The 27,916-nt window shown below is 31.9% G+C and overlaps 2 protein-coding genes across 3 annotated transcripts; one reads left to right on the top strand and one right to left on the bottom strand.

Moving 5' to 3' along the window:
* Positions 1-13: 13 nt before the first annotated feature.
* On the bottom strand, positions 14-19,775 carry LOC113520510 (translocation protein SEC62). 2 transcript variants are annotated; one of them, XM_026905858.3, is made up of 9 exons: positions 19,616-19,775; positions 12,003-12,129; positions 8,253-8,386; positions 7,510-7,635; positions 6,494-6,696; positions 5,548-5,661; positions 4,635-4,707; positions 4,242-4,411; positions 14-3,183 (listed from the first exon to the last, which is right to left on the bottom strand). In XM_026905858.3, the coding sequence occupies exons 1-9, from the start codon at positions 19,649-19,651 to the stop codon at positions 3,048-3,050; spliced, it is 1,119 nt and encodes a 372-aa protein (XP_026761659.2). In that variant the 5' UTR covers positions 19,652-19,775; the 3' UTR covers positions 14-3,047. The 2 variants fall into 2 exon arrangements, with proteins under 2 accessions (XP_026761659.2, XP_031766006.2); XM_031910146.2 differs by lacking the exon at positions 19,616-19,775 and adding an exon at positions 16,657-16,720.
* Positions 19,776-21,184: 1,409 nt separating this feature from the next.
* LOC113520637 (probable serine hydrolase) lies at positions 21,185-27,416 on the top strand. The gene is made up of 2 exons (XM_026906030.3): positions 21,185-21,517; positions 25,102-27,416. Exons 1-2 carry the CDS (start codon positions 21,484-21,486, stop codon positions 26,007-26,009), a joined length of 942 nt encoding a protein of 313 aa, XP_026761831.2. The 5' UTR covers positions 21,185-21,483; the 3' UTR covers positions 26,010-27,416.
* Positions 27,417-27,916: the final 500 nt, after the last annotated feature.

The following is a 27,916-nucleotide window of genomic DNA, read 5'->3' as shown; positions in this document are numbered from 1 at the left end:
AATAAAAGATCAATTTAAAAAGAGTATCGTTTTTATTGAATTGCCGTTGATTGACATAAATACCTACACGTTGTTTAATAACACCAATAAGATCTTGTTATGAGTATGTATTTACAATACAAACACAGATATACACGTGTACGGGCCAGTGAGAGAAAAATGCAGATAATATTGTAATACTTATCATTATGAATTTAAGGTACAATTTTATACAAATACAGAATGCAAAATATTATCGGAAATTCATTTAACATAATTTTCAAGTCTAATATAGTGTATAGATATTAAAATAATATATTCGTTTCGTATCTACAAAATTTATAAACGATTTTATGAACATAACAAATTATTATATAAAGAATTTTGGACTTCCCTTGTGTATGTGACGTAAAAAATAAAAAAAAAAACTCATTTGCCATTAGAGATGTTTATAATTTAACTTAGCACAGCATGATATGGTTCCATTTTACCGTCACAGTATAATAGGAGAGCAAAACATATGCAATTGTATGGAGACATTTAAATATCGGTGCATATTAGAGTTATGACGATAAAATATCATATGGTATCGCTATAATAAATTATAAACACGCTAATTTTAAAATTAAAAAAATAAGTACATACGATTATATAAAGAAATCAAATTTCTACTTACAAACACATATATGTATATCTGATTTTGAGATTAATATAATTGTCTCAAACCAATCATTTGGTATTATAAACTCAAGTAGATTTAATTTTAAATATATTTAAAGTCCAAAATCCATGGAATTATTCAATGCAGTCACTAACTATAACCGCAGCACCATATAAACAAAAAATAAACATATTGGACATAACAAAACAAATAATATGCATAAAAATTGTCTATGGAGCATATTCGAAAACACAGGGCAAGATTCTAGATTTTATATATCATACCTTTATTCTTTATTTAGCCAGATAGATATGGATTATGTAAAAATAATAAAGAACTAATATAAAGCCAAAACAAAATCTTCCCGGTTAATTTTTTTTTATACATCTTGGAATGGCAAACAAGCTGACAGTCTACCTGATGAAAAGTGATAACCATAGACAATAAAAATGAACATGACCATAGACACTTCTATAGTAACCCTCATGTGCTACCATGCCTGAGGTCCATAGTACTATCCAGTAATTTTGGCCATAGGAATTACAACTGCACCGTAAATAAGGACTCTTTTCTTTATAGAACAAGTTATCAAGATGGTATTATACAGTTTGTTACCGTATCAAATACTATTTCCTGTGTAAATTTTAGTAGAATAATTTTTTATGTTAATTTATGACTTGGATTATATTTCATGGAGCTTCATAATTAAGCATTTTTTTTAATAAATCACATTTTTAACATTATTTGGATACAGGTAACAATATAAAGGTACCGATAAATATTAATTTTTAATCACATACAAGTAATTAGATTTAATCCCTTCCTTTCTTGTGCGTATCGTAAGAAGCGACTAAGGGAACTTAATTGTCGCGGATGGGCAGCAGCGTCTCTCTTAAAACATTACCAAAGCCTAACTGCGATTAGGCTTTGGTGATGTTTTAACCAACCCACCTGCCAAAAAAGGCAACTGCTGGCAACTCTCGCCTCTTATGGGGTAAGCCTATGTTCAGCACTGTTAGACAGTTAACACTAGATCCTAACTGCGGTTGCCAACCCACTTGTCAACAATGGCAACTACTGGCAATTCTCCCCTCTTATGGGGTAAGCTTATGTTCAGCACTGGACAGTTAACGGCTGATATCGTGATGAATTAGATTTAAAAAAACTAAATTTAAAATTTATACTTGCTAATAGATCACTGTTACCAATTTCCAGTTACATTCGTAGTAATTTTTTTTTGAGTTTTTCTATGTATTATTAAAAAGAGACAAATAATATAGACTTTTTCACGGCAGTTATTCTCTACAATACATATATAACAGAAAAGACATCACGCAGTATTTTCACAGTGTGGGAATATGTCATTAATACAATAACAAACTGTATTATACTGTAAAAATTTATAAAAAAAAAAAAAAAACTCATGATTGAAAAAGCAATTAAGGAATCAAACAAATCACAGCCCTACCATATAATTGTTACGGTCCATATTCAATTGTACATTTTCATAGCGTGTAATGTACGTCTAGCTGAATTATTATAAACATTAGTGCGTATATGAGACGATTACTTCACTAACCATGATTTATTTAAACCACTCGTACTAGGCTTCAACCGAAAAACATTTAACACCAGAACAACAATACCCTTGATTCGGAATACTTCCAATTAATATAATATACTAATCTACAGTCTATGGATATGGAACGCACTGGGAGAGCAACAAATAATACTGTTTTGAGAGCAAATAAACTAAAACCACAGCGTATTATTTTCATATATAATAAATAAAATTTCAATCAAGTATAACTTATATCGTCATAGTCGTAGAATACTGACGGATCTGACAAATATTACATATATAGATCCGTCAGTATTCTACGACTATGACGATATTAAGAAATAAATATAAAAACTTTAAATATATAATAAATGTGTCTTATCCATTAATGTTTTTATCCCTTTTTCTTGCGTTAAATCTCAATTTGAATAAAAGTGACAAAAAAAAAGATTTTGTTTTTTTTTTTTAATTAATAAAATGGTTATTGTAAATAAATGCATTTTATATATCGAACAATTTAATATCAGAAAGGATGGTAAACGTATGCAACAGAAAAACGAAATTAGAGAGAATCTGGCTTAGAGATTACATAAAAAATACAATGGAATTGGCAATTTTATTTAAACGATTTGCAAAAAACAAAAACATTAAAAGTTCGTCGAAAATCTCAATCTATTCAAATATTACAATATTATTATTCATGGCTATAAGCATTGGTTAGTACTTCATCAGGTGGGCCGTCAGCTTGCCATACTGAGTTGCACAAAAAAAAAATTAAAAAAAAATCCAGTGATTTCAACTTGCTGCGCCCCAGTGCGTTCGCATCACACAACAGATGTACGGAACCTACGCATTGGAATCCCTGTCGGGCTCGACGTCACCCGGTTCCACGATCTCGAAGTCCCGATCCGTTGACGAGCGCTGACTGTTCTCAGACTCGGACTCTGACTGCTTGTCTGTGCTCGGCAGAAGGGGCTCCTCTCTGTCGACATCAGAATTGAAGATTTATAGTATCCTGTTTCCCGCGGCTTCGTGCGCATGTCTCAGTACATAACACTTTACGTACTAATAAACGCGGGTGTATTTAATCGGGCGTGTAGTGTTAATATAGGCATGATTTTTTTCTTTATTTATTTAAACTTTAATGCACAGTGAAACTATGTACATATGCCAGACTTAACACCGGACGGTATTCTCTAAAAGTCAACCATTGGGCAAACCGACAAATAAGAAGACGGTATATTAATGAATTGAAGGAATATAATTTTTTTTTTTTTTGATGGGTGAAAATGGTATGATAACCCCGCCTGCACCAACGGGATACGCTGGCGGGGCACCAGTGAAGGGTGATCGATGAGAATGAAAACAGGCCAGTTAGCCCATCATGATGAATTAATCAGGAATTAACCATGATAGTTTCCAGGGCGAACCGCGGGGAGGTCGACCAGGTTGGGTATATTGCTAGCAATGGGATTCTCAGTCTCCATTACTAACAATCCCTTTTCCCCCAGTAGGTAGGTATTATATGTATTTATATTGTATGTATTTATGTAATATTTTATTATATATTTTAATATTTTATTTAACTGTATATTTGTTTATGTATTAATAGTTGTAACACTTCAGCTGCCCGCTAACGAGATGCTTTCTTACTGTACTGGGTTGACTGGAAGAGATCTCTGTCAGAGATAAGTCCACCCTTGCTCACAACATTTATAAATAGATTATTTTATATGTAACTTACAAGTGCAATAAATAATATATATATATATATATATATCATAAACATATTGGCTAATATAAACATACATATAATATATGAAATAAATAAATAAATATATACATACATACATATTACTATAACAAACAGTTAACTATATTAGAAGAGATATTCTAACGAGATAAATTAATTTCATTTCATTTCAATGTGGCGCTAAATCGAAGTGTATGATTTAGAAAATAAAAATCAAAGATAAGCCCCACATCTTATAGGCGTGACAGAGTCCAGTAGTGGGACGTTGAAGAATTCTTATAACATACTTAATCTCCCCAGTGTCTATCTCGGGCGGTGCTTCGGACACGCTGTCCGCTGGCTGCTCGGTCAACAGCGGCGCTTTCTCGCTCTCGTCGTCCGACTGCTTGTCTTTCTTGCGCTTCTTCTTATTTTTCGACGATTTGTCACAGTCGGAGCCGGGTCCGCGGTATTCATACTGAAAATAATTAATACCACACTGTAAACCCATTATTCTAAAAACTAAACACTATAATAGTTTAAGCAGGTTTAGGTTTATCCATTACAAAGAAACACTCAATTTTTTGTTTTTTATAATATTAGTATATTATATTATTATGTACTTAACAGATGACTAATTGTGATTTGAAATTTGGTATTTAGGGATTTGAAATTTAATAAGGGCATTTTTATTTACATACCTTGTAAAGCGGCCAGAATGAAGCGAAGAAGCCTACGTCTTCTGTGAGGTTTGGTAGCAACCACAGATGATGCCTGAGGACAATATTCTATTTTTTTACAACAACAATTTAAAATTTAAGAATCTTTGAAAAAATATTTTGAATTTAGAATGTGAAATTATGGCTGTACAAGTAAGTTGATTCTGCTTCGCAAATTTTACAAAAAAAAAAAAAAAAAAACAATTTAAAGATTAGGAAAATATGAAAAAGATTTTTTAATTAAGAATATGGAATGAAAGATTTTTTTAATTAACAAACAGGAAGGAAGCTCTACGAAAAAAAAAGCTGCCAAAAATTGTTAATCGTTACAAATATATCATAATAGGAAACCAACAGGGGAGTTAACCCTTTCGATTGCAAGAAGAATTATCAAACATCGGTTCAGAATTGGTATAAATATAATTATACCAATTCTGAACCATTGATAACTCTTGATTACGTCACAATTATCTGTCAATTTTTTAACATTTTTCTATGTTTCTGATCTATTATTTTAAAAGTGCTCTGTCAGCGAACTAAAACATTAATCGTATATTGCATATTAATCTACTTTACACCTAGTTCATATTTAGCTTCGGACTTTTTCAAATACTTTATATTTTTGGTATCAACATTCAAATTTTTAATGTTAACTTAATAAATATAATATTAATAAGAGTATTATTGCATGATTAATATTGTAGTTAGTACGCAGAGCACTTTATAAATCAATCAGAAACATCTAAAAATTGTTTAATTTTTTTTTAAATTAACAAAATATTGCCATTTTACCATATTTCATTATGAACATACTTTACGCGGTCACAAATTAACATACTAGCAAATTAAGAATCAGCTCTTTTTATAAATAAACTAAGCGTGAAGACAAGATTACCTGGAGAGAGTCAGGATCCAAACTAGGCAGAAGACGACCACGCGGAGTACCGCCAGGGCTATGATCATCACTAGGAACGCCGCTGCAGCAATACTTAAGTAGTATACACCTTTTCTGGAACATTTAGAAAAACATATAAATGCTGGGTTGGTCCTAGCAAAAAATGGGTCATCTTTTCTTTTTTCTTGGTTGTGGTAAGCTAAATGGTCGAGAGATAGGCAGTAGCATCCCTCAAAGTCTGTTGTCAGTTGCCATCTCATATGCCAAGCGTGGCAACTACTGGCAATCTTCTTATTTATTTACTTTTATAATGGACAATATATATATCGTCATAGTCGTAGAATACTGACGGATCTTTATATGTAATATTTGTCAGATCCGTCAGTATTCTACGACTACGACGATATGTATATGTTGATAAAGGTTGTCTGGAAGAGTTTGTTTAGCAATAAGGCCGCCTTTTGTATCACTTCTCATTAAAATTTACTGTAATTATTATTTTTATTGCAATAAAGTGTAAATAATTGTGTAACATAAAAAGTTATGGCTCTATAAAAAAAAACGAAGGGGAGGGGAAGGGATTGTTAGTAATGGAGACTGAGAATCCTATTGCTAGTAATATACCCAACCAGGTCAACCTCCTCGCGGTTTCCCCTGGAAACTATCATGGTTAATTCCTGATGAATTCATCATGATGGCCCAACTGGCCTGTTTTCATTCTCATCTATCACCCTTCACTGGTGCTCCGTCAGCGTATCCCGTTAACGCAGGCGGGGTTACCATACCAGTTTCACCCATCAAAAACAAAAAAAACTGAAAACGAAGACCGTAAAAGTATATGAAATGTTCTTATTGGAGATTCGTCGATTCCCAAACATAAGCGTAACATCGCGAAAAAATAGGACAAATTAATAACCTCCTATCGGAAGTCTTAAAAACTACTCACCTGACAGTAGCAGGCCACAGAGGGAACATGCAGACGGTGATGGTGCTAAGGACGACCAGGGCGCCGAAGAGCCAGTAGTACCACGGCATCGGGTTGTAGATCCACACGTACGCGTCCGCCGTGTCGAGGAACACCTGCTCCAAGTGCATCTCCAGACGGATCTTGCGTTTCTTCTTCTCTTTCTCTTTGCCGTCTTTACTTTCCTGAAGTCAAAATTAATCGGTATTATTTAATTTTAATGTACGAAAATGGTATGGTAACCCTGCCTACGCTGACACGGCACCAATGATAGATACGGATGAAGGTAGAAGGTCAATCGTGAAGAATTTGACTAGAATTAACCATGATGGTTTCCAGAGGGAACAGCATGGAGGTCAACCTCATAGGGTATAGTAATGGAGCTGTTAGAACCCATTACTAACAATCCCTTTCCCCCTCAAGAGCGATTATTATTATCTACGACCTTCTCAGCCTCTTCATCACATATCAGCCATTAACTGTCCATTGCTGAACACAGGCTTCTCCAATATGGGGTTGTTTTAGAGATGTTTTAAGAGGGATGCTGCTACACATCTCTCTTAAAACATCTCTTTCGCCTTTCCTTAGTCGATTCTACGACACCCACGGGAAAGGAAGGGGTGGCCTATTCTATGCCGGGACCACACAGCAAATATTATGCTATACTAATTTTCATGACGATTAGTTAAGCTAACGGCTTTATTTATTTTATTTAAGTTAATCCGTTAAGGCGGTAAAAGGTAACTAATAAATTCACTTTCACATTTATAAACAACTGAAGTAAGAATAGACTAGCCATGTGGTACAAGAAGAGACATAAAGTAAGGATATTAAGTGGCGACCCCATACAGGCAAACACAGTGTACGACGACAACCAGATAGAGCGATATACTCATATGTGCAAGATGTTAGTGAATGTAGGTAGCTCAGAACTTTTCCTTATGGGATATGCTCGTGTCCAATACTGGACAATTAACAGCTTAATGCTTGATACATACCTTCCCCTCGCAGGCACTAGCTTGACTCTTCTCACCGTCTTTATCATCACCACTTTTACTCGATTTCTCTTGTTCTTTATCTTTCTTCTTTGATTTCCCTTTCAGTTCTTGTTCAGTGACAGGAACCTACAACAATTGATAGGAAACACAATTAACATTAATAAATCTAATTTTTTTTTAATCTGACAATTTCAAACGTTAACAAGATTCGGTACGGACGTCACTTTTTATGCAACTTAAAAAGGCAAACAAACAGACGTCCCACCTGATGAAAAGTGATATTACATAGGATTATACAGTTAAGCCCCCAATTCCTGTAACTTCACTGCCGTATCTGAATATAAAATATTATTAAACTTATTATAATTTTAAATGTACAATAGTCGTGGTTTTAGAACTGGGCTCCTAAATAGGTTAATATAATAACCTGTGTTAAGGGGTGACAGCCCCAATCTCCTTTATTATTATTATGGAGAAATTAATATTGATAGAAAGTAACTACAACAAGGTTGTATACATAATTTAACAATTAAAAATAAACAGAAATTAAAATAAATATATAATTAAAATAAATTAATATATATATATATATATATATATATATATATAATAAGCTGCATCAAATAATGTTTGTTCTGTTTCCTCATATGTCTTATTCGGAAGAAAAATACATACCTAGTTTTTACATCCAAAACTTGATAAATCATATACAAATATACTTAAATTTGTTTTGTATACATTACCTTCTTAGCTCTGTGAAACAGTTTGTGCAGTAGCATTTGGTGGAGATAGTCTGTGACCTCGTGACGGGTCGTGAATATAGGGTTCTTGCCGGTCGCCCACTTGGACGTTAGCAGGGCGTCCACCGCTTTTGTGCCTGAAAATTATTGTTTGTAATTAAATAAACTTACAATCTTTACTAGTATAATAGTTTATTTCAAAGTAAATGATACAGTCGTCTTTAAATAACACCTGAGTCCTCAGGAATGGCAACGCATGGGTATCATAGGCGAAACAGTATACTCTGTTATGTCCATGGTACTGCTCATGTCTATAGGCGACGGTTACCACTTTCCATCAGTGGGCCGTCTGCTTGTTTGCCATTCTAAGTTGTATAAAAAAAAATATATAAATGAAACTCTGCTTCCTAAATAGGTAATTACTGTTCTTTAGGATAGGCAGTGATTTTCCCTATACGACGTCGTATCAGATTTTAATAGTTCACTGCTGAACATAGCCTCCCCCATAAGGGGAGTTTTGCTAGTAGCTGCCACGCTTGGCAGGCGGATTGGCAATCGCAGTTAGGCTTCAGAGATGTTCTAAGAGGGACGCTGCTGCCCATCCCTCGCCCTCCCTTAGTCGCCTTACGACACCCACCTATTGTGACCTATTCTATTCGGGGATCAAACGGCCACCTATACTATATAATGACACAAAATATATTTAAAAAAATTAACACTTATGGAACTAACGAATAATACAATTTGTTCAAATATTATTTATTTATACTTTTGCACACATTGAAAAATGTCTACAGGGCAGACTTAATGCCTGATGGCATTCTCTACCAGTCAACCGCCACGCCAAACAGAGACAGCAATTTGTAGGTGAATTATTTTGTAGGTGAATCATGACTGTCTTATTTGTGAGTGGATGAAATGGATGAGTAATTGTAAAATGGGAGTCATAACCTAGGACACTATTAATAGTAAGACTTCAGATTAATAATACAATAATTTCACGATTAGTGTTAATGTAAAAATCTGTTCAATCGTTGAAGCATTTTGTCTTAAAATTTTGGTATATATAGATACATACAGTGTTTAATATGAAGAAGGACAGGCTACTTTTTATAACGGTCACGCTGAACTCAAGGGTAAAAAGTATTATATATTATAATAAAAATATGTACATGTTCAATAGCATAACCATTTGAGGACAAGCATAAAATATGCGAAGATATTATACATTCAATACTGACGATTATTACCTTTATATATATAATATATATAAAAGTAATAAAAATATAGAATTATATATATATATATATATATATATATATATATATATATATGTTTATACACATTATGTTTATATACAACATTAGATAATAATTACTTATTTATTTATTGCCATTAATGTAATAGTAAGAAATGTTTAAAATCATTACCACGCATTAGACCCTAATGGAATAATCATGGCTATGAGGCTACGGCTGTTGAGTTCATTATGAACCTAACACAAATTAGGTTTAAAAGATTCTAAACTAATGCCATTAAGAGGAAAGATTTGACTTTCAACCGACTTCAAAAAGAAGGAGGTTCCTTCTTTTTGAAGTCGGTTGAAAAAGGTTCTCAGTTATTATTATTTTTCTTATATATATATATTTTAAAATCCGTCAAAACCATTAAAAAAATCAACAGTTCTAACACAACTAAAGGTACAATTTTCTACAACGAATGATATGTTTACATACATAATATTTATCATACTGTAATAAGTGTTACCATATACCATAGTATGTTTTTAAACATTAGCTTCACGCTAATGCTGCCAACCTGGTTATACAGCTATACTCGTTACGGTCTACATTGTGTGTGGAGTGTATAAAAAACATAGAATTGCAAATTAGGTCAGTCAAATGGAGGCAACGATAAAATTACGACGATAATGTAATTAAAATTACATAGTCACCCTACACCATAGATATTAAGAATGGCAATACATTAGGGCTACCATGAACATAATAGTGTATGGTGCTGTTCATGTCTATAGGTGACGATTACCACTGTCAAGTGGGTCATCAGTTTGTTTACAGCATTGTAAGTATTAATAAAAAGACCTATTGTATCAATACCGGCATAGAATGTGTGACCCCGTAGGTGTCGTAAGAGCATTAAGGAAACTTAATGATCAAGTCCCTCTTAAAATATCATAAAAACTTTACGGTTGCCAAACCGATTACCAAGTGTGTTTACTACTGGCAAAAACCAACCAGTGAGATAAAAGTTATATCTTTCTCTACCTCAAATAATACGTATATATCAAATTTTATAACAATTGGTCAAACCGGTAAGGTAGTTAGAATAACTAAATTCGATAAAACGTAAACAAATATTGTTTACTATAGAAAAACAGATTGTAACAAACAGATGTTCCACGTGGATAGTCTTTAGAACGGTACACGAATGAGTTTAAGCCGCAACTACACATACAAACAGACAATAAATTGCGTTATAATCTAAACACAATGTTTGTTTTGAATGTCATCAGCGATTCTATTAATGCATTAACTACGCATACGAAACGTCGCCGAGTTAATTAAATAGAACTTCTGAGTCACGCGATTTCCATCGATGTTTGTAATGACGTCAACAAATACATTTTGCACAGCAAAAAAAGGTCCTACAATAGGCTATTTGAATGATTTTTGGAAACCAACTTAGACTATTTATTAACGTTTATAGATACCCAAAAAGTTTTCTTTTAATTCACATAAGTATTTCTTCAAAAATAGCTAATAAAAAAGTATAAATAAATTTAATAGCCCGCCGAAACGCAACCTTTGAGAAACATGGCGTTAGTGACGTCACATGGAAGTAAATAATCGTTTAGCGTCATATACGAGTTTAGTCTGTATATATTTTTGTTGATTTCCACTGTTTCCCAAGAAAGAAAATGTACAAACGGTGTGTTGTGCCAGAGTGCACAATACTACTATAGACACCGAAAAAAAACTGTTCATTAGTGTGCCAGAAAAGCCCATAATACGCAAAAATTGGTCGCAACTTGCTCATAGAAATGCTAATGCTATAGAGAATGATTCAACTGTTTCTCCTTTTGTTTAGATCATTTTGATATAAGTACATAAACATTTTTATTGATGTAAAATTTACGACTATTTCATTTTAAAGTTCTATTTAATATTTCGATTTTATAAAGATCTTCATTACCAATTCGAGGTTAGAATTCAATGCTGTCATTTAGATGCCCTACGTTTTCAATGATTTAACAGTAGAATAATAAAATTAGTAATTACTAATTATTTGATAAACGAAATCATTCGAATTCGCGCACCGCTATCAAAATCGCAAAGGAACGTTAATAACAGAGATGTTGATTACTTCCATATTACGCTGAATACATTGGACCAATGCAAAATAAATTGATTCAAAATAAAAACCTTTCTCAAGAAATGAAATATGTAATAAAAAAAATAATCTAATCCTCTCGCTAGTTCTAGAAATTAGCGTATTCAAACAAAATTTTTTTATAACATAAACATAAAAACAAAACTTTGTTATATTATTATGCATAAAATGCAAAGTTGCATTCTAGGCGAGGCACTAGTGTCTTTTGCTTTTGGTGATGTTTTAAGAGGGACACTGCTGCCCATCCCTCCGCCATAAGATCCCTTATGATATCCACGAGAAAGGAAGGGGTCACCTATTCTATGTCAGGACTTACACATTATAATATTAACAGTATAATACCTGTAAAATATTCGACATGATGATTTAGAAATTTCGTTTTCTTTGTGGGTACATTGTTCTTCAGCCATTTCGCCACCGAATACTCTTCGCTGGTCGCCTTCTCTGATTCTGTTGGTTCTCCGAATTCCTGGAAAAAGTTATATATTAAATGAATTAATATAATAAATACGCAAGTTTGTAACGAAGGTTGGATGGATATTTGTTATATTTTCACGCAAAAACTACTAGACGGATTTGCATAAAACTTGGTACACAGGTACCTTAACTTAGCACATAGGATAGTTTATGTACTAAATCACGCGGTTGAAGCTATGAAATACTGCTAATACATTGTTCTTTCAAATTTGTGTACGTAAGTAGAATAAGGTTTTCCCGAGAGACTACAGCATGGGGTTCTTCAAAAGGGGGTAAAGAGGTTTCTTCAGGGTCGGCAACGCGCGCGTAATACCTCTGGTATTGCAGGCGTTCATAGGCTACGGTAACCGCTTACCATCAGGTGGGCCGTATGCTTGTTTGCCACCTCAGTGGTATAAAAAAAAAGTAGAATAAATAGGATGGAGAGAATTTCAAAAAATGATAGAAGTGAGTAGATTAGCAACATAATATGATTGTATTATTGACTGCGTTTATCACAATGTTTGTACATACTAATCTTCTAAACCGCTCAACAGGTTTCAATGAAGTTTTATGAATGTGTACGATTGGTTTTAGCTTCTCAGATAGGAGATCTTGAAATTGGATAGGCAGCCCTGTTGTGGAGATCTAAATTAACATTACTTTTTCCATTTGACCGTGTCGGTCAAATAAAGTAACGGGTAAAACTTAGTCATTCTTTATAAATAAAAATCAATTGGCGAATGTATGGAAGCGGATTACTTCATAACATATATTTTTTAAAATATATTTTTAATTGTCAGGTCTATGCATATTTGAAATAAAAAACTTATGAGGCTATAAAAATAAAAAAAATGAAAGGAATTGAGAACCTCCTTTTTTAAAGTCAGTTGAAAAACTGACAAACTCAGTAATATCAATAAGCACTTGTATTTAATAACAAAAAATTTTTTTTTTTATTTTAAGGGCTTTTACCTTTTTCAGGTATATCAGCACTATCGTACCCTGAACTGATTACACAAATAAAGTTTTATCTACTTTCCCTAGTCACGGAAAGAGAGGAATTAATGGGTATCAATAGTTTACAAAGATGTTCGAAAACTTTCGATTTGGATTCAGCTAATATAGAATGGATAATTTGGGGGAAAGGGATTGTTAGTAACGTGGACTACTAGTCCCACTGCTACCAATATATCCTGTCAGGTCGACCTCCACGTGTTTCCCCCTGGAAAACATCATGCTGGATCTCAAAGTATATTCATCACGATGGGTTAACTGTCCTGAATTTTCATTCTCACCTTTCATCTTTCACTGGTGCCCCGCCAGCCATATACCGTTAGCGCGGGAGGGCTTGCCATTCCATTATCATCCATTAAAAAAATATATAGATTAAATAAGACCAATATTTAATTTATTTAGATTAATGAAACATTGTGCAATAATTTTTTATATAGATGACATCAAAAGAAGGCTAGCAAACAAGTGGAACACGAATCATGTCAGTTAACGGTAAGCAAGGCGCGTCGATTGTCGCTTCGACTGTATGAGTTTTCATTAATATGTATGTATTAAACAAATAATCGTCATCATACAAACCATTAAATTTCCACCATGGGGGAGGGATCTCTTAAGTTCTTAACAGGATAAGAGAAGTTTCACAGAGTTAATTCGAAATTATCAGTATCATTTTAATAATAATAAATACCAATAAAAATATTACGCAACGTCATCTAGTTTCAATCTAAGCAAAGCTTAGGTATATATACTACGGAGACTAGACAACTGATAGATATACTTACTGTATTTGTCAGAATGAATGAATGAATGAACATTTATTTGCAAGAAATATGGTAAATATACAAATAGATAAAATAATATTAAGTCCACATATTTCGTCACAATTAGGCATGCAAAATTTTAAACATTAAATTAACAATTCTTGTAACAAAACAATATGTCAATTACAATTTCATGACAATTAATGTACTTCATTTCATTTGATATTAATACGTATTAGTAGGTCTGTGATTAGTGTCAACAATATTAAGTTATAATATTAATTAATTACTCATTTCACTTTTAATATCAAACATTCATTAATTGAATAGAAACAATGGTCAATAAGCCATTTTTGTAATTGGGATTTAAAATAACTAAGTGGTAATTTTTTTAAGTGCTGGGGAATTTTATTATAAATTTTAATAGACATAAAATAGCAGTTCCTTTGATATAGAGAAGTTTTTAATGCAAGTGTTCTACTAGCGAACTGAATATTTTTAAATAGAAACATAGAGGTCGAGGAACGACAAAATATTTATAGCATCCCATCATAACTTGACTTTTAGACGCGGCGTGTTTAAACATTTTTTTTATATTTATTCTATTCGGGTTTATTAGAGGAAAAATATTCAGTTTCGTTGGTAGAATAACAATAGGATTTTAACTATTTTAATTGCATTTTATATTTTGAAGCGACTTCCAAATGAGAGAGATTCTTAATTCGTTTGTATTTTCTTTTTTCGTTGCTCTATTATGTGATTACATTGTCAATTTTAAATCGAAAATTACATTTCTATTTGCAATCGGTAGATGTGAATTTTTTGCTGTCATTTTTCTTTGCAGAGTAAAAACCGCTTTTTGCAGAGTAAAACCCTATTTATAAACACTACACCTTGTAACGATAGATGGATGTTTGTTATTTTTTAACGGAAAAATTACGGGACGGATTTAAATAACATTGAGTACACGAGATTATATCCGAACTTATGACATAGGATACTTTATATACTAAATCACGCACGAAAGCCTGCACGATACAGTTTGTCTACTTATAAAAACACGATCGGCGTTCCATATTCAAATATTTTCAATTTATAAAATATCGCATCGCGAGTCGATGTGTTTTGACAAGATTGAAATCGGTAAATAGGTTACGTACTACCCTTAAAAGTTCATGACTTTAAGTTACCGAAGTATGGCAACGTCGCAATTATCTGTCAATTTCCAAAAACAATTTAATAATTTTCAATGTCTCTTTCTGAATCATTAATGATTCTGAATTATTTAAAAAGCTCTCTGATAGCTAACTAAACCGTTAATCATATAATTACTTGATTATTTATTTTGATATATTTATAAGCACTGAAGACTTGTATTTTAATGGCGATATTTAAAAAAAAATCCTAAACAAAATATGAAGATGACACAAAGTTTTGTAGTGGTAGATTTATATGCAATGTATTCTATAATTAGAAATATTAAATAGTCAGTCAGAAACATTAAAAAACATTTAATCGTTTTTAAATATTGACATATAATTGCGACGTTGCCATACTTTGTCATGAACGCTCCAAATCTATGTGCAAAGTATCCGTTTTCCTTTTTGCGTAGCTAGTAAAATGTTTTCGTCTTATAAAATGATGCTAACTCAATCCAGCTAGTAAGTTACAACATCGCTAAGTAGCTAGTCTATATCAGAAGCTCCGCCCACGTGGAAACTAGTACTGCTATCTAAACGCGGTTTGTCACGGTTCACGGTTTAGTTCCCATTTAATATAGGTCAAAGTTTGGCTACACAATCTGTGGTTACACTACTTTGTTGTGAATTAACATATATAAATTTAAAGAGTAGATTTACATTTTAATAAACAACCTATCTTTAAATAGTATTATATTATTAGGTGGGAAAAATTTATACATTTTTTTATGCATATTCTTTTATCTCTTTTTATTGTATATGTCTAACTATCTCTATTGTTATTTATGTGCTGTAAATTTATTAATTGTCTATAAAATAATAAACCTGTGAAACTATCATGGTATAGGTGTATTCACACATAAATATAACTACTAATATAAGATTTTGTTTCACAAAAAAAAAACCTATTTTAACGGAGAAAATATTACTGATAATATTAAACAAAAAAGCATCATCAAAATCGCATAAACGAGAAAACAAATCAATTGGAAAATTAAATAAAAATAGCATAGTACTACGCGAATACTCTTTACTACATTCCGAAATTTTCTGTTAACATAAAAAGTAAGAAAAAAATGTGTACAAAAAATACTAGGAATAACAATAATAATATATGTATATAATTATATATATATATATATATATATATATATATATATATATATATATATATATATATATATATATATATATATATATATATATATATATATATATAAGAATAATAATAATAACTAAGAACCTTTTTCAACCGACTTTAAAAAGAAGGAAATTCTTAATTCGGTTTAATTTTTTTTATGTTTGTTACCTCATAACTCCGTCAGTTCTAAACCGATTTGGATTTTTTTATCTAAAGGGATATACTTATAGTTGTCACATTGAAATTTTCTCTAAATAAGTTTGGTAATTTTTTTTTATCTAAATAAATATACTTTCAGACTGGTCCCATGGAAATTTTAAAAAAGGTTCAGTCGTTAAGTTTTTAAATCAAAATCACTGCTTTTGTCACAATTGAAGCCTGTTTTATTGTAAAGCACAATCTTAATTATTTAAAACACTTACAAATTCTCTCATTATGACTGCACTATATTATACTCTATTATCACAAAACACTATCACACCATTCGAAAGGCAGCCGCGTTCTGATTGCAGACGCGATCCATGGTGAAAGTGGCACGAACATCGCTGGCACTGATTTGGCGACGTCATAACCATTTCACGAAGCACGGTCAAGGGTACTCGTCATTTTGTATTACGTCAATTATCACAGTTCTCGTTGGGAGTAATTTGAATTAAGAACGATCGTTGATAGCAATGATTCTTCCAGCGACTTCAAATTTAGATTTTATTCCACAAAAGTAAAACTTCAATTGTGGCAAAACCAGATGAAACAGAGTAATGAGGCAACTAACATAAAAAAAAAATGCAACCGAAATTAAGACCTTTTTTTTTAAATCGGTTATTAAGGGCAGGTTTACAATTTTGTTTCATTTTTTATATTCTTTACGTTATTTCGTCATTATAATTTATAATTGTACGTAATTTATAAACCGATTAGGAAATTAATTTTGTTATCTAAAAGTAAATGATTTTAAATTGTTCTCAACAAAATTTTATCAAAATCGATTAAGTAGTTTAATATTTAAGAAATAAAGCGGTTTTCTTTTTGTAGAACAAAATCTACTTGTATAATACAATTTTCATATTCATTCATATCGACCGTTATCTGTTCACTGCTGAACTAAGGCCTCCCCCATAAGGGGAGGGGGGAGATGTCAGTAGTTGGCGCCAGATGGAGTTATCATTCCATTTTTACCCATTAAAAAAGACCCTGTTCAATTTCAACCACACCTGCATATCTGGATGGTTAGGACACCTATATGACTAAATAATTTGAAACAGTTTTAATCAAGCGGATTTAAATATTAACACGGTTAATAGCAATTCACAAAATATAAATTATGTGCATTTAAACTATTCATAGTTTAGACAACACCGTAGAAAATACATATTTTCTCAGGTGTTGTTGAAATAAATACCTACTTACGTTATTTTGGTGAAAATTTTCAGTAGTGTTGTTTTTTTTTTTAAATGAATGTGGAGTTATCAATGATTATTGATAACTCCACTTGCGTTAATGGTATACGCTGGCGAGACACTAATGATGGGTGATAGGTGAAAATTAAGCAATATGTTGAATTAACTTGTAATTGAATACAATAGTTTCCAGGGGAAACCGTAGGGAGGTTCACCTGACAGGATGTATTGCTAGCAATGTGGCCATTAATTCCCATTATTAAAAATCCCTCTTCATCAGTTTTACTATTAGAACACTCAATTCAAAGGATATTAATGATTTCATTATTAACCTCTATATTATATATAGTATTTTAGTTGTGAAGTTTAGTATTTTAACATGTATGAAAAGATTGATGAATGTGGAAGAAGCGAAAGAGGTTTGTTTGAATCAAAGCATTTGGCGTTCCATTGTTTCTGCCTACCCTAATAGGAAACAGGCATGACAGATATATATGTATGTATGTATTTTAGTAGTACAGGCCAAGATTTTTAGCTTGTATGAAGGTATCACCACTATCTCTAACTAGAGCCAAAGCATAAAGTTGCTGTTTCATTATGTTTATAAACAAACTGCCCCTCCCCTTATCAAAGTGTGCCAGTGGAAACTTGTATAAAATTTTATAGGGTGGTTTTAATTTTAACAATTTATTTACATTGTTAGTATGATATTAATATATTAATTAAATGGTTAGTATGAATGTGTACACCTCAAAAAGTAAAAAGAAATCAATCTATACAAAAAATGTGCACTGGAAAAGTTGTAGGAACATAATTGTAAAAACTCTTCCTCAAACCTTTTTCTGCTGAAAAAAATAAATAAAATAATCAATAAAAATGTATGTAATTGAATGTTGCATATCATGAAAGCAACATGTTTATTTAAAAAAAAAAATTACCCCAAAATCAAAGCAGTCTCTAAAAATAGCAAACTATGATGAATTATGAGTCATGGGATCACAATGTATTAGTTAGTACTTTGAAAGTAATATCTGACAGAATTATAGTTATTTCTTAAGATACATATATATGTTATTCATGTGTTACAATAAAAAAAAGCAATCTTTAATGGATACTCAAAACATATGTTGTTATTTCTGTAAATTTATTGAAGTTTTGTTGTTTGTTGAAATTTGATTATCTTAAGCTAAATTGTTATTAATTAAAGTTCAGAGACATTAATTTACTTATACTTTTGCAAACATTGTTGTAACTCGTAAAAAAGATTGTTGTTCATTTATTACAGATTTGCTTCTCAAAATGATAATACCAAAATGTTGTCCGTTAATTGGAGTACTTACAAAATTCTTAAAATCATTCTGTCATGTTCAGACTCCATTTTATTTACATTGTTAATTAATAACACATAAATCAGAGGGTCTGTTTATTAACATGTGACCTTAATTAGTTAAATAATAATAACATTTTGGAATTAGTTACATATTATTGCATTGCAAGCACTTTTTCTGTAGATACTGTCATCTACAGATTGTCAAATTAATATTTTTGTGTTAATAAATAAAAGCAATTTCTATTATAAATTAAATCCAATTGTTTGTTTACTGCAACTAAGAGTTGTGTATAAAAGGCAGAAAATTAAATTAATTATAAGAAATATAATATGTAGTCCAAATGTTAATAGAAAAAAATCGAGACGCACATAAATCCATGTTTATTTAATGTTGTGAACCGAAATAGCCAATTCACGGCGATGAAGAACTGCGTAGAAATAAACTAATGACGAGATAAACAACCGTCGTCACAGGCACACGTACTACTTTCATTGTGACGCAAAAAAAAGGAAAAAGAAGGAACGAAACCGACTGTGGATAATACACACGCAATATGGAAATACAATAACAATGGATGGATGCAAAATCATATTTGTACTAGAGGGTGTATACCTTCAAAACATGACATAATCTATACAACTTGTATCACTTACCTCTTTACGTTTCTTAATTTTCCGTTTGTCTGCCATTATAGACCAATTTTGTCAACGTTGCTAATTTCAATATAGATCACACTTGAGTTTTTTAATGATTTGATTTCTTCTGCTCTTTATGTTTGTCTTTGTGACATTAGATGACATGACATACCACAGTTAAGAAATAATCGATGACACTTTGTGACATACTGACAGCGACTTTTATTTTATTTTTGATGTTGATAGATAAAGAATAGTTTTAGTAATCGAGTAATTCACCTGAGGTTTTATTATGTGTGCATGCGTGTTAGCTTAGACACCTGAATAGAACAGATTGATAATGTTGAGTGTTTTATGGGGGCCGACCGTAGATATAAAACTAATATTTAATTTTTAAAATTTTTGATATTAAGCCACTGAATAGGAACGTATTGACTGACCTCATATTAGTGATGCGAAATTACTAATATGACTCCTTATTAATCAAGTAAGCACTTCATTCGAATTAAATGAATGAATTCGAAAATTATTGATTAATAATTTTTTTTTTTTTTTTTTTTTTTTTCGTACAGTTTTTGCTGTTGGCCGCAGATGGCCTTTACAGCTTCACCGAGCGCGTGTGCAGGGGCGAGTGCTGAAGGCACTCCAAGCCCGCGAGAGGGGAGCGACGTGAGGCGTCAGCTCTTTCAGATGGACTGCGGTGTTTGCGCCCGAGGGCGCCTTAGTGGCTCGAACCTCGACTCAGGCCACCGCACTTCGACCCCCGTCAGGGCAGGGGTCGGTAGATCGAGGGGGGGGGTCGCCGCCGTCGACGTTGGCGGACGAGACATACGAACGGCGCACGGGCAGACGTCTGCCCGGTCGATGACGCGAACCGGGTGTGCTGGGTCTTCGTCCCCGCCGGCGGGGACGGTGTGTGCGATGTGTTGGCGTGTGTTAATAATTTTATTAATTTTTTGTACTACTACTATTCATAACGCTTATTGTTGTACGATCGTTATGAGCCTAAACATGAACGTATCCTAGTCGAGCCAATCTATAAAATGACGATATCATTGTTTTTTAATATTTGTTAATAGTGTTGCCAATTTAGCATATTTGGCAAAAACTAGCAACTTTCGAAATTTATTAGTTATCAAAAAAAATAGGTATGAAGTCAAGAAATCAATTATTATTTATATTTTGTAAAGGTATTGGATTAATCATTACTGATTAGATATTTTTTGGTTGTCTATTCACTATTTATTTATGTATCAGTAAAATCATTCGAATACTAAAATTACGATATTATTAATTTAGTAGTATAATTATAAAATTCGGTCAGTCCTATGAAAATAATATATAGATAATCTGATTCGAATTTAAATTAATGAATGTTTCTTTTTTTAGAAAAATGTATATTTTCTTTCACTTTCTAGATGTTATCATAAAAATATTAAAAGATTAATCTGTTAACGCGTATTTGGTATTTGAACGTAAAAATTAATTTATTTGATTAGAATCGATTGAAAATCGATTTTTTGTACAAGGTTGTAAACCCGCTGCACTAGTCTTATCCGTCATTATTTTTAAGAATTTTATTATTTCATCATTCGTATGATTAGTGATCGTTTACTCTTTTGCAAAATTTATTCGATACATACCTAGTAGTCAATTACTATCTTTCTTTATAATTGTAGTTTATAGATGTGTTAGTGGATAAGGTGCATGATTGTGCAAAACTTGTTTTAAATTTATTACAGTAGTTCAGTTTAAATTATTGTGTAGTGTAGTCAAGTGTAGTGCCCATGTCGCAGTCCCTTGTATTAAAAAAAACTAAATAATATAATAATTTTAATTAATTTGCTATTTCTGATTGAAAATATACTCCTTTTGACTGCTGTAGGATGGCGGAAGTCAATGGACATCAAATAAAAGAAAGTAAGTAGCTTTTAAAATACTCTGTTATAATATTAACATAATTATATAATATAATCAGTATGTTATTTAAAGTTTTTATAATTTTAATATACACATGTTTTAAATAAAATTACAAATTTCAATCGTTTTTAATACTAAAACATTAATAGTTTAGAATTTTTATAATATATAAAAGCTTTCTACAAATTATATTATTGCCATCTAGTCTCAAACTAAGCAAAGCTTTTGCTGTACTGTACTGTAAACTGGGACATAATTTTTATTCTAAATAAATATGCATAGAGGGCATCTAAATTAAATTATTCTAAATATGTATATATTTGGAATAGTTTATTATCATATGATCATGAATCCAAATGTTTTTTTTTTTATGGAGAATAAAAGTGAAACCAACAGGGTTTTATTTCATGTAGCTACCATAATTATTTATTATTTTCTAATTATCAACTAATAAATTTAATATTTATTATCTAAATTAATTCTGATTCAGGTAAACTCTGACACCTTTATTCATAAAAAGAAACCTACAAATCTATTTTAATTATTACTCTGTTTTGTTTTTATCTTTTAAATTAGGAATTTAGCATAAAAGAAAGAGATAAAACAGTTCAATAGTTAAAATAGGTTTATGACAGGTTTGATATTTTTATAAAAAAGAAAGATAGTGTCATGTTCATTATTTTACATATTAGTAGTAATCACTAATACATAACTTTTGACTAAGTAGAATATATCGTTCAGGTTATTTTTCACCATGTACATCTTGATATACTTATTTTGGACATTTTAGTAATCCATGAGAAATTTTACTGTGTTAATTGTAAGCATGCTAAGTACTAGGTACTATTTATTTTTATATAAATTGGAATGGCACATAAACTGACGGCCCAACTAATGGAAAGTGTTGGACAGACTTCCTTCTAACATAAAGGATAGTTCTTTCAGTATACTTTTATTGAAGGGAGTATCCCTTCAATGAAAGTTTAAAATCTCATCTTTTAACTAATAACACTTAATACTATGCACTTCCTATTATGTGTATTGTATATATGTATATATTGAATATGTATTGTATATTGTTATTTATTATGTTTTATACACACACACACATATATACATGTATATAAAATTTGTGTATGTTTATTTTATTTGTATTCTATTTACCTTGTAAACCTTTTTCCCTGTACCTTTCCTGCATTAGATTACTCGCTAATTATTTTCTCTCACACTGCATTGGGTTGGCTGGAAGAGATCTTTTTCAGCGATAATCCCACTCTTACTAACAAGTTGTTAAATTAATCACTGTTTCTAGTTTTTTCAAGTCCAATAAAGAATAAACATATATAAAGTGGCAACTATTGCCTATAGACATGAACAGTAGTATTAATGGGATTCAATCAATACATCCATTCATACAAAACCTATTAGTAGAGAAAATATTTAATAAAAATTTTAGCAGGGCGCCAATTTTAAAGCTTTGTATGTAACTATCTAAGTATTATATTATCACACTATCTAAGTATTCAATAATCACTTGATTCATTTGTCTAGGATGTATCACTGATTATGTGCCACTTGGTGGGGGTCACAGTATGACGGCCTTTGAGGGAAAGGGATTTTTTTTAATGGGCGATAATGAAATGGAAACCCCACCCGCGCTATCGGTATACACTGGCGGGGCACCAGTGAAGGATGATAGGTGAGGATGAAGAGGTCAGTTAGCCCATCGTGACGAATTCAACGAGAATTGTTCATGATAGTTTCCAAGGGGAATCACGTGGAGGTCGACCTAATAAGGTATATTGCTAGCAATGGGGCTGTCAAACTCCATTGCTAACAACCCCTTCTTCCCAGGGAAAGGGATTGTTAGTAATAGGCCTCCACATGGTCCCCTTGGCAAGCAGTGTGATTAAGTCTTGTTGAACTTGTCACAATGGGTCAACTGGCCTGCTTTCATCTTCACCTATCATCTGTCACTGGTGCCCCACTAGTGTATACTGATAGTGTATGCGGGGTTACCATTCCATTTTTACAGATAAAAAAGTATGACGGCCTTCAACCATTGTAGGCTTAGAGTACTCTGTACTCTAACAACCGCCAGGAATGACATTGGAATAGTTCAAAACGTGCTCCTATCAATTATCTCTATCAATACTAATGGTAATAAATAATGTAATTAGTTTTCATTTACACATTTTAAATTTTTGTTCAAATTTTACTAACATTCCAAGGGTAAAAGTATGATACAATCATATTCCGACAGCTAATATAGGCAATTGAATCAATTTCTAAATGGACTTGAATTAAATTTGAATCAAAGAAATAATTCTCTTATGATAATAAAATCAGTCAAAACCGTGAGATATAACTAGTGTCTAATGTTTTTTATATAGATTAGATTTGGGAGAATAATAAATTAAAATAAGTGTCTACATTTGGCCTAGAAATAAAAATGGATTAGTAATCAAAACCTTATTTCTCAATTTGATAATTTAACAGGAAGCTAAAATTTCTTTATGTTAGAATAAATAAAAATAGAAGTTTAAAAAGGAAGGCCATGAACTTGGAGAATTAATATATTAAGAATTGTTTGTCTATTGAATAGGTATTAAGTGTCTAATTAATTATTAATAGTTTACCTACCTGCCTTAATACTAATTAATCAAGTACGCCTACTTGTAATAATGCATAAGTTGAACCTATTATGTTCGTAATATTTCAATTTTTCATTGGAAAGTTAGAACTTCTTTTTGAAAGTCGCAGTTATAAGTGATTTCTTTGAGAAAGAGAAGAAACTACAGACAAATTAAGAATATTATAGCACGAGAACGTCACCAATAAAATTTCGAATCGATATTGATGATTTGTATTTTATTCTATCTAAATAATGCAGTTTATATAAAAATTCGACGACCTTGATGGTGTAACGGGTCACACTGTTTCACCTACCGATTGGTCGCGGGTTCAATCCTACACAAATACAAACATTTGAATTTATGAGTACATTTGTATGGTTTTGGGTGACATAATATAGGCATATTTAAAAAAAAAAAGTTTAATTATAATATCTATCAGTTGTTTAGTACCCATAGATTAAGGATAGTAACTTTAGTATCCATAGGACAAGCTGTGTTATTTTTTTTATGCAACTTAAAATGATAAGCAAGTTTGAGACTAGGCGACACTGTTGTGTCAATGAACATAACGTCATCTGGGGGAATGGGATTGTTACTATTGCAAACTACCATTGCTAGCAATATACCCTGTCAGGTCGATTTCTATGTTCCTCCTCCCCCCTGGAAACTATCATACTGAATTCCAGGTGTGTTTAACACGATGTGCTATCTGACCTGCCTTATTATCATTTATCACCCCTGTATGCCTCGCCAACGTATACCGTTAGCATAGGCGGGGTTACCATTTCATTATCATTCATTAAAAAAAAGCGTCATCTAGTCATTTTTATTATTAGCGTAATTTCTTTTGTGTATATATATATATAAAAAAGATATTTTTTAATGTAAAAAAATACCAATTTTAAGGATATGTTTTGGAAAATCTATTAAACTAAATTTTGATTACAGATTTACCTCCGGGTGTCCAAGTGGAAGAGGTCGAGATACCAGTACCATGGGGTCACGTATCGGGACGATGGTGGGGACCTAAGGATCAACAGCCACTGATCGCTATCCACGGTTGGCAGGACAATGCTGGCACTTGGGACAATCTCGTCCCACTTTTGCCTGTTAACACATCTGTCCTCTGTATAGACTTACCTGGACATGGTTTGTCATCACACTATCCAAAAGGAATGCTGTACTACATTTTCTGGGATGGGATTGTCTTATTAAGAAGGATTGTGAAACATTTCAAGTGGAAGAAAGTGTCTTTGATGGGACACTCCCTTGGCGGGGCCTTAAGTTTTATGTACGCTGCATCCTTTCCAAATGATGTTGACAGGATTATATGTATCGATATTGCTAGTCCAGCGGTGAGGGAGCCAGCGCATATGGTGAACACCACTGGTGGTGGAATAGATAAAACATTGCAATATGAGAATCTTACTGATGAGGATGCGCCCTGTTACGAATACGACGAGATGATAGATATAGTTGTTGACGCTTACAAAGGATCAGTATCGAAGGAGAACTGCAAGATCCTGATGAAAAGAGGCATGGCACCGTCTCCCCCGCAGAGCAAGAAGGAAGGATATTACTTCAAAAGAGATCCCAGACTCAAAGTCTCGGGTCTCGCGATGATGTCCATCGAAACGGCACTGGAATATGCCAACAAATTAAAGTGTAAAGTGTTGAATATTAGAGCGCTACCCGGTCAGAAGTGGGAGAGGCTGGATTATTATTTAAATGTCATAGAGAAATTGAAAGAGGTGACAGAGGTGAAGTATGTAGAAGTGGAAGGCACGCACCACGTACAATTGGAGTCGCCCGATAAAATAGCAAGTATTATAGAAGAATTTTTAGAAGAATATTAATTTATGCACATATTAGGTGAATAGTTGTGATATGCAACGTAATGGTAGTTTCATGTTGTACTAGCTAGACACAATGAATATGCAAGTGCTTAAGTATTTAATGTGTACATTCAAATTCAACTGTGGTACAATGATTCCTAATTTACAAATAATGATGAGTATTGACAAATGTATTGTAATTAGACGAGGCATTTTGAAATTGCATTAACTTAAAGGTAAACAAGCTGTAACATTCATATTGTTACACATATTTGTTGCTGCAACAAATTAAATTATTAGATAGTTAATTTGTTTGCATCTTTAGTGCATACAATTGTATAAAGATGGCAGGAATAGAGTTTTCAAATGTGCTTGTAATTTTTTAAATAATGTATTAATATTTTGACCACTGGCATTTTATGAATGTATTCTGTTATTTTATGTACTTATAAGTTATCTGTATCTTGTATGTATCTAGGTAATTCAATTGAAATCTAAAATTTTAATTTCGCATTAAACGCTTTTTAGTCGCGCCCTACTAAAAATGTTGTTTAACAGCTTTTTCAGTAGGCATTGTCTGTACTCGGACTTAAGTAATTGAGTTTTTATAATATAATTTATTAGTAAAAAATAAATAAATAAAAAATACTTCATTGGTATTTGGTAAATGAATACACATTAGTATAAGTGACCTAGTTACACTGATGCAGTGATGAAATGGCTGTTAGTAAGTGAACAATATTAATTTATTTTTAGGTAATGGGTTTTTGTCGAGCATAGCTCGTGTTATTAGACAAATAAGCTATAAAAATTGACACTCATTAAAGAATTGTTGACATAATAGTAGTATTAATTCATCGTTTTTTGTTATCGTTTTTTATTTTTTATAATTTCATTTATATATTTTTGTACTTTTTAATTAATAACTTTGCACATGGTGCTATTAAAAGACATGCAGGGAATTAATACTAGAATGGATTCGAATTTTATTATATATATTTTTTATTTGTCTATGACAAACTGATGTTCTAAAGACGATTAGTTATAACAGATCGTGAGCAAAAATAAATTAGGTGATTTAAAGGAAAGCATTGGTAGTGTAAAAAATGCGTAAATCTTAAACTAAATATTATAATATTAAATGTTTATTTTAGTTTCTTTATTTTTAAAATAAAAATAGTTTATTTTACTACATTAAAAAACTGAGCTTGTGACAAATATATTTACTTACTTATACCGTTACATATGTATTTAATATGTATGACTTATGTGACACTAAAGTAATTATATACGTATGTTCAACTTAGTTTATTTTTAGTTCTGTTAGAAAACAAAGGTAAATGTTTATATTTGATTTGTGTTTAGTTTCTTTTAAATTATACTTGCAGGTGACGGTTACTACTTTCCATTAGGTGGGCCATAAGCCTTTAGCCATTCCAAGTTTAAAAAAACATTGTTGAGTTCTCAGTGTAATAGAATAGAGAGACTATCATCAATATTAAAAAAAAAATATTAACCTTTTAACAGCTTAATTTTGTAGCAATTTTTTTTTGATGGGTGAAAATGGTATGGTATCCCCGCCTACGCTAACGGGATACGCTGGCGGAGCACCAGTGAAGGGTGATCGATGAGAATGAAAACAGGCCAGTTAGCCTATCATGATGAATTCACCAGGAATTAACCATGATAGTTTCCAGGGGGAACCGCGAGGTGGTTGACCGGTTTGGGTATATTGCTAGCAATGGGATTCTCAGTCTTCATTACTAACAATCCCTTTCCCTCCACTTTGTAGCAATTGGCATACTACTAGCGCTTAATTGAAATCAGCAATATATAATATCGTTGCTTAGATTATATATGGATGTATAATTAATGTTCCTTTTCACTCTGGGTTTGCAGAAAGAATTTTAGCAAGAACAAAGCTCGCC

The sequence above is a fragment of the Galleria mellonella genome, unplaced genomic scaffold, assembly GCF_026898425.1.
Source record: "Galleria mellonella isolate WM207_F2 unplaced genomic scaffold, CSIRO_AGI_GalMel_v1 utg80, whole genome shotgun sequence".
Taxonomy (NCBI): Eukaryota; Metazoa; Arthropoda; class Insecta; order Lepidoptera; family Pyralidae; genus Galleria; species Galleria mellonella.
The sequence above is the reverse complement of the archived record's forward strand: the minus strand, read 5'-3'. Positions and strand labels throughout refer to the sequence as shown.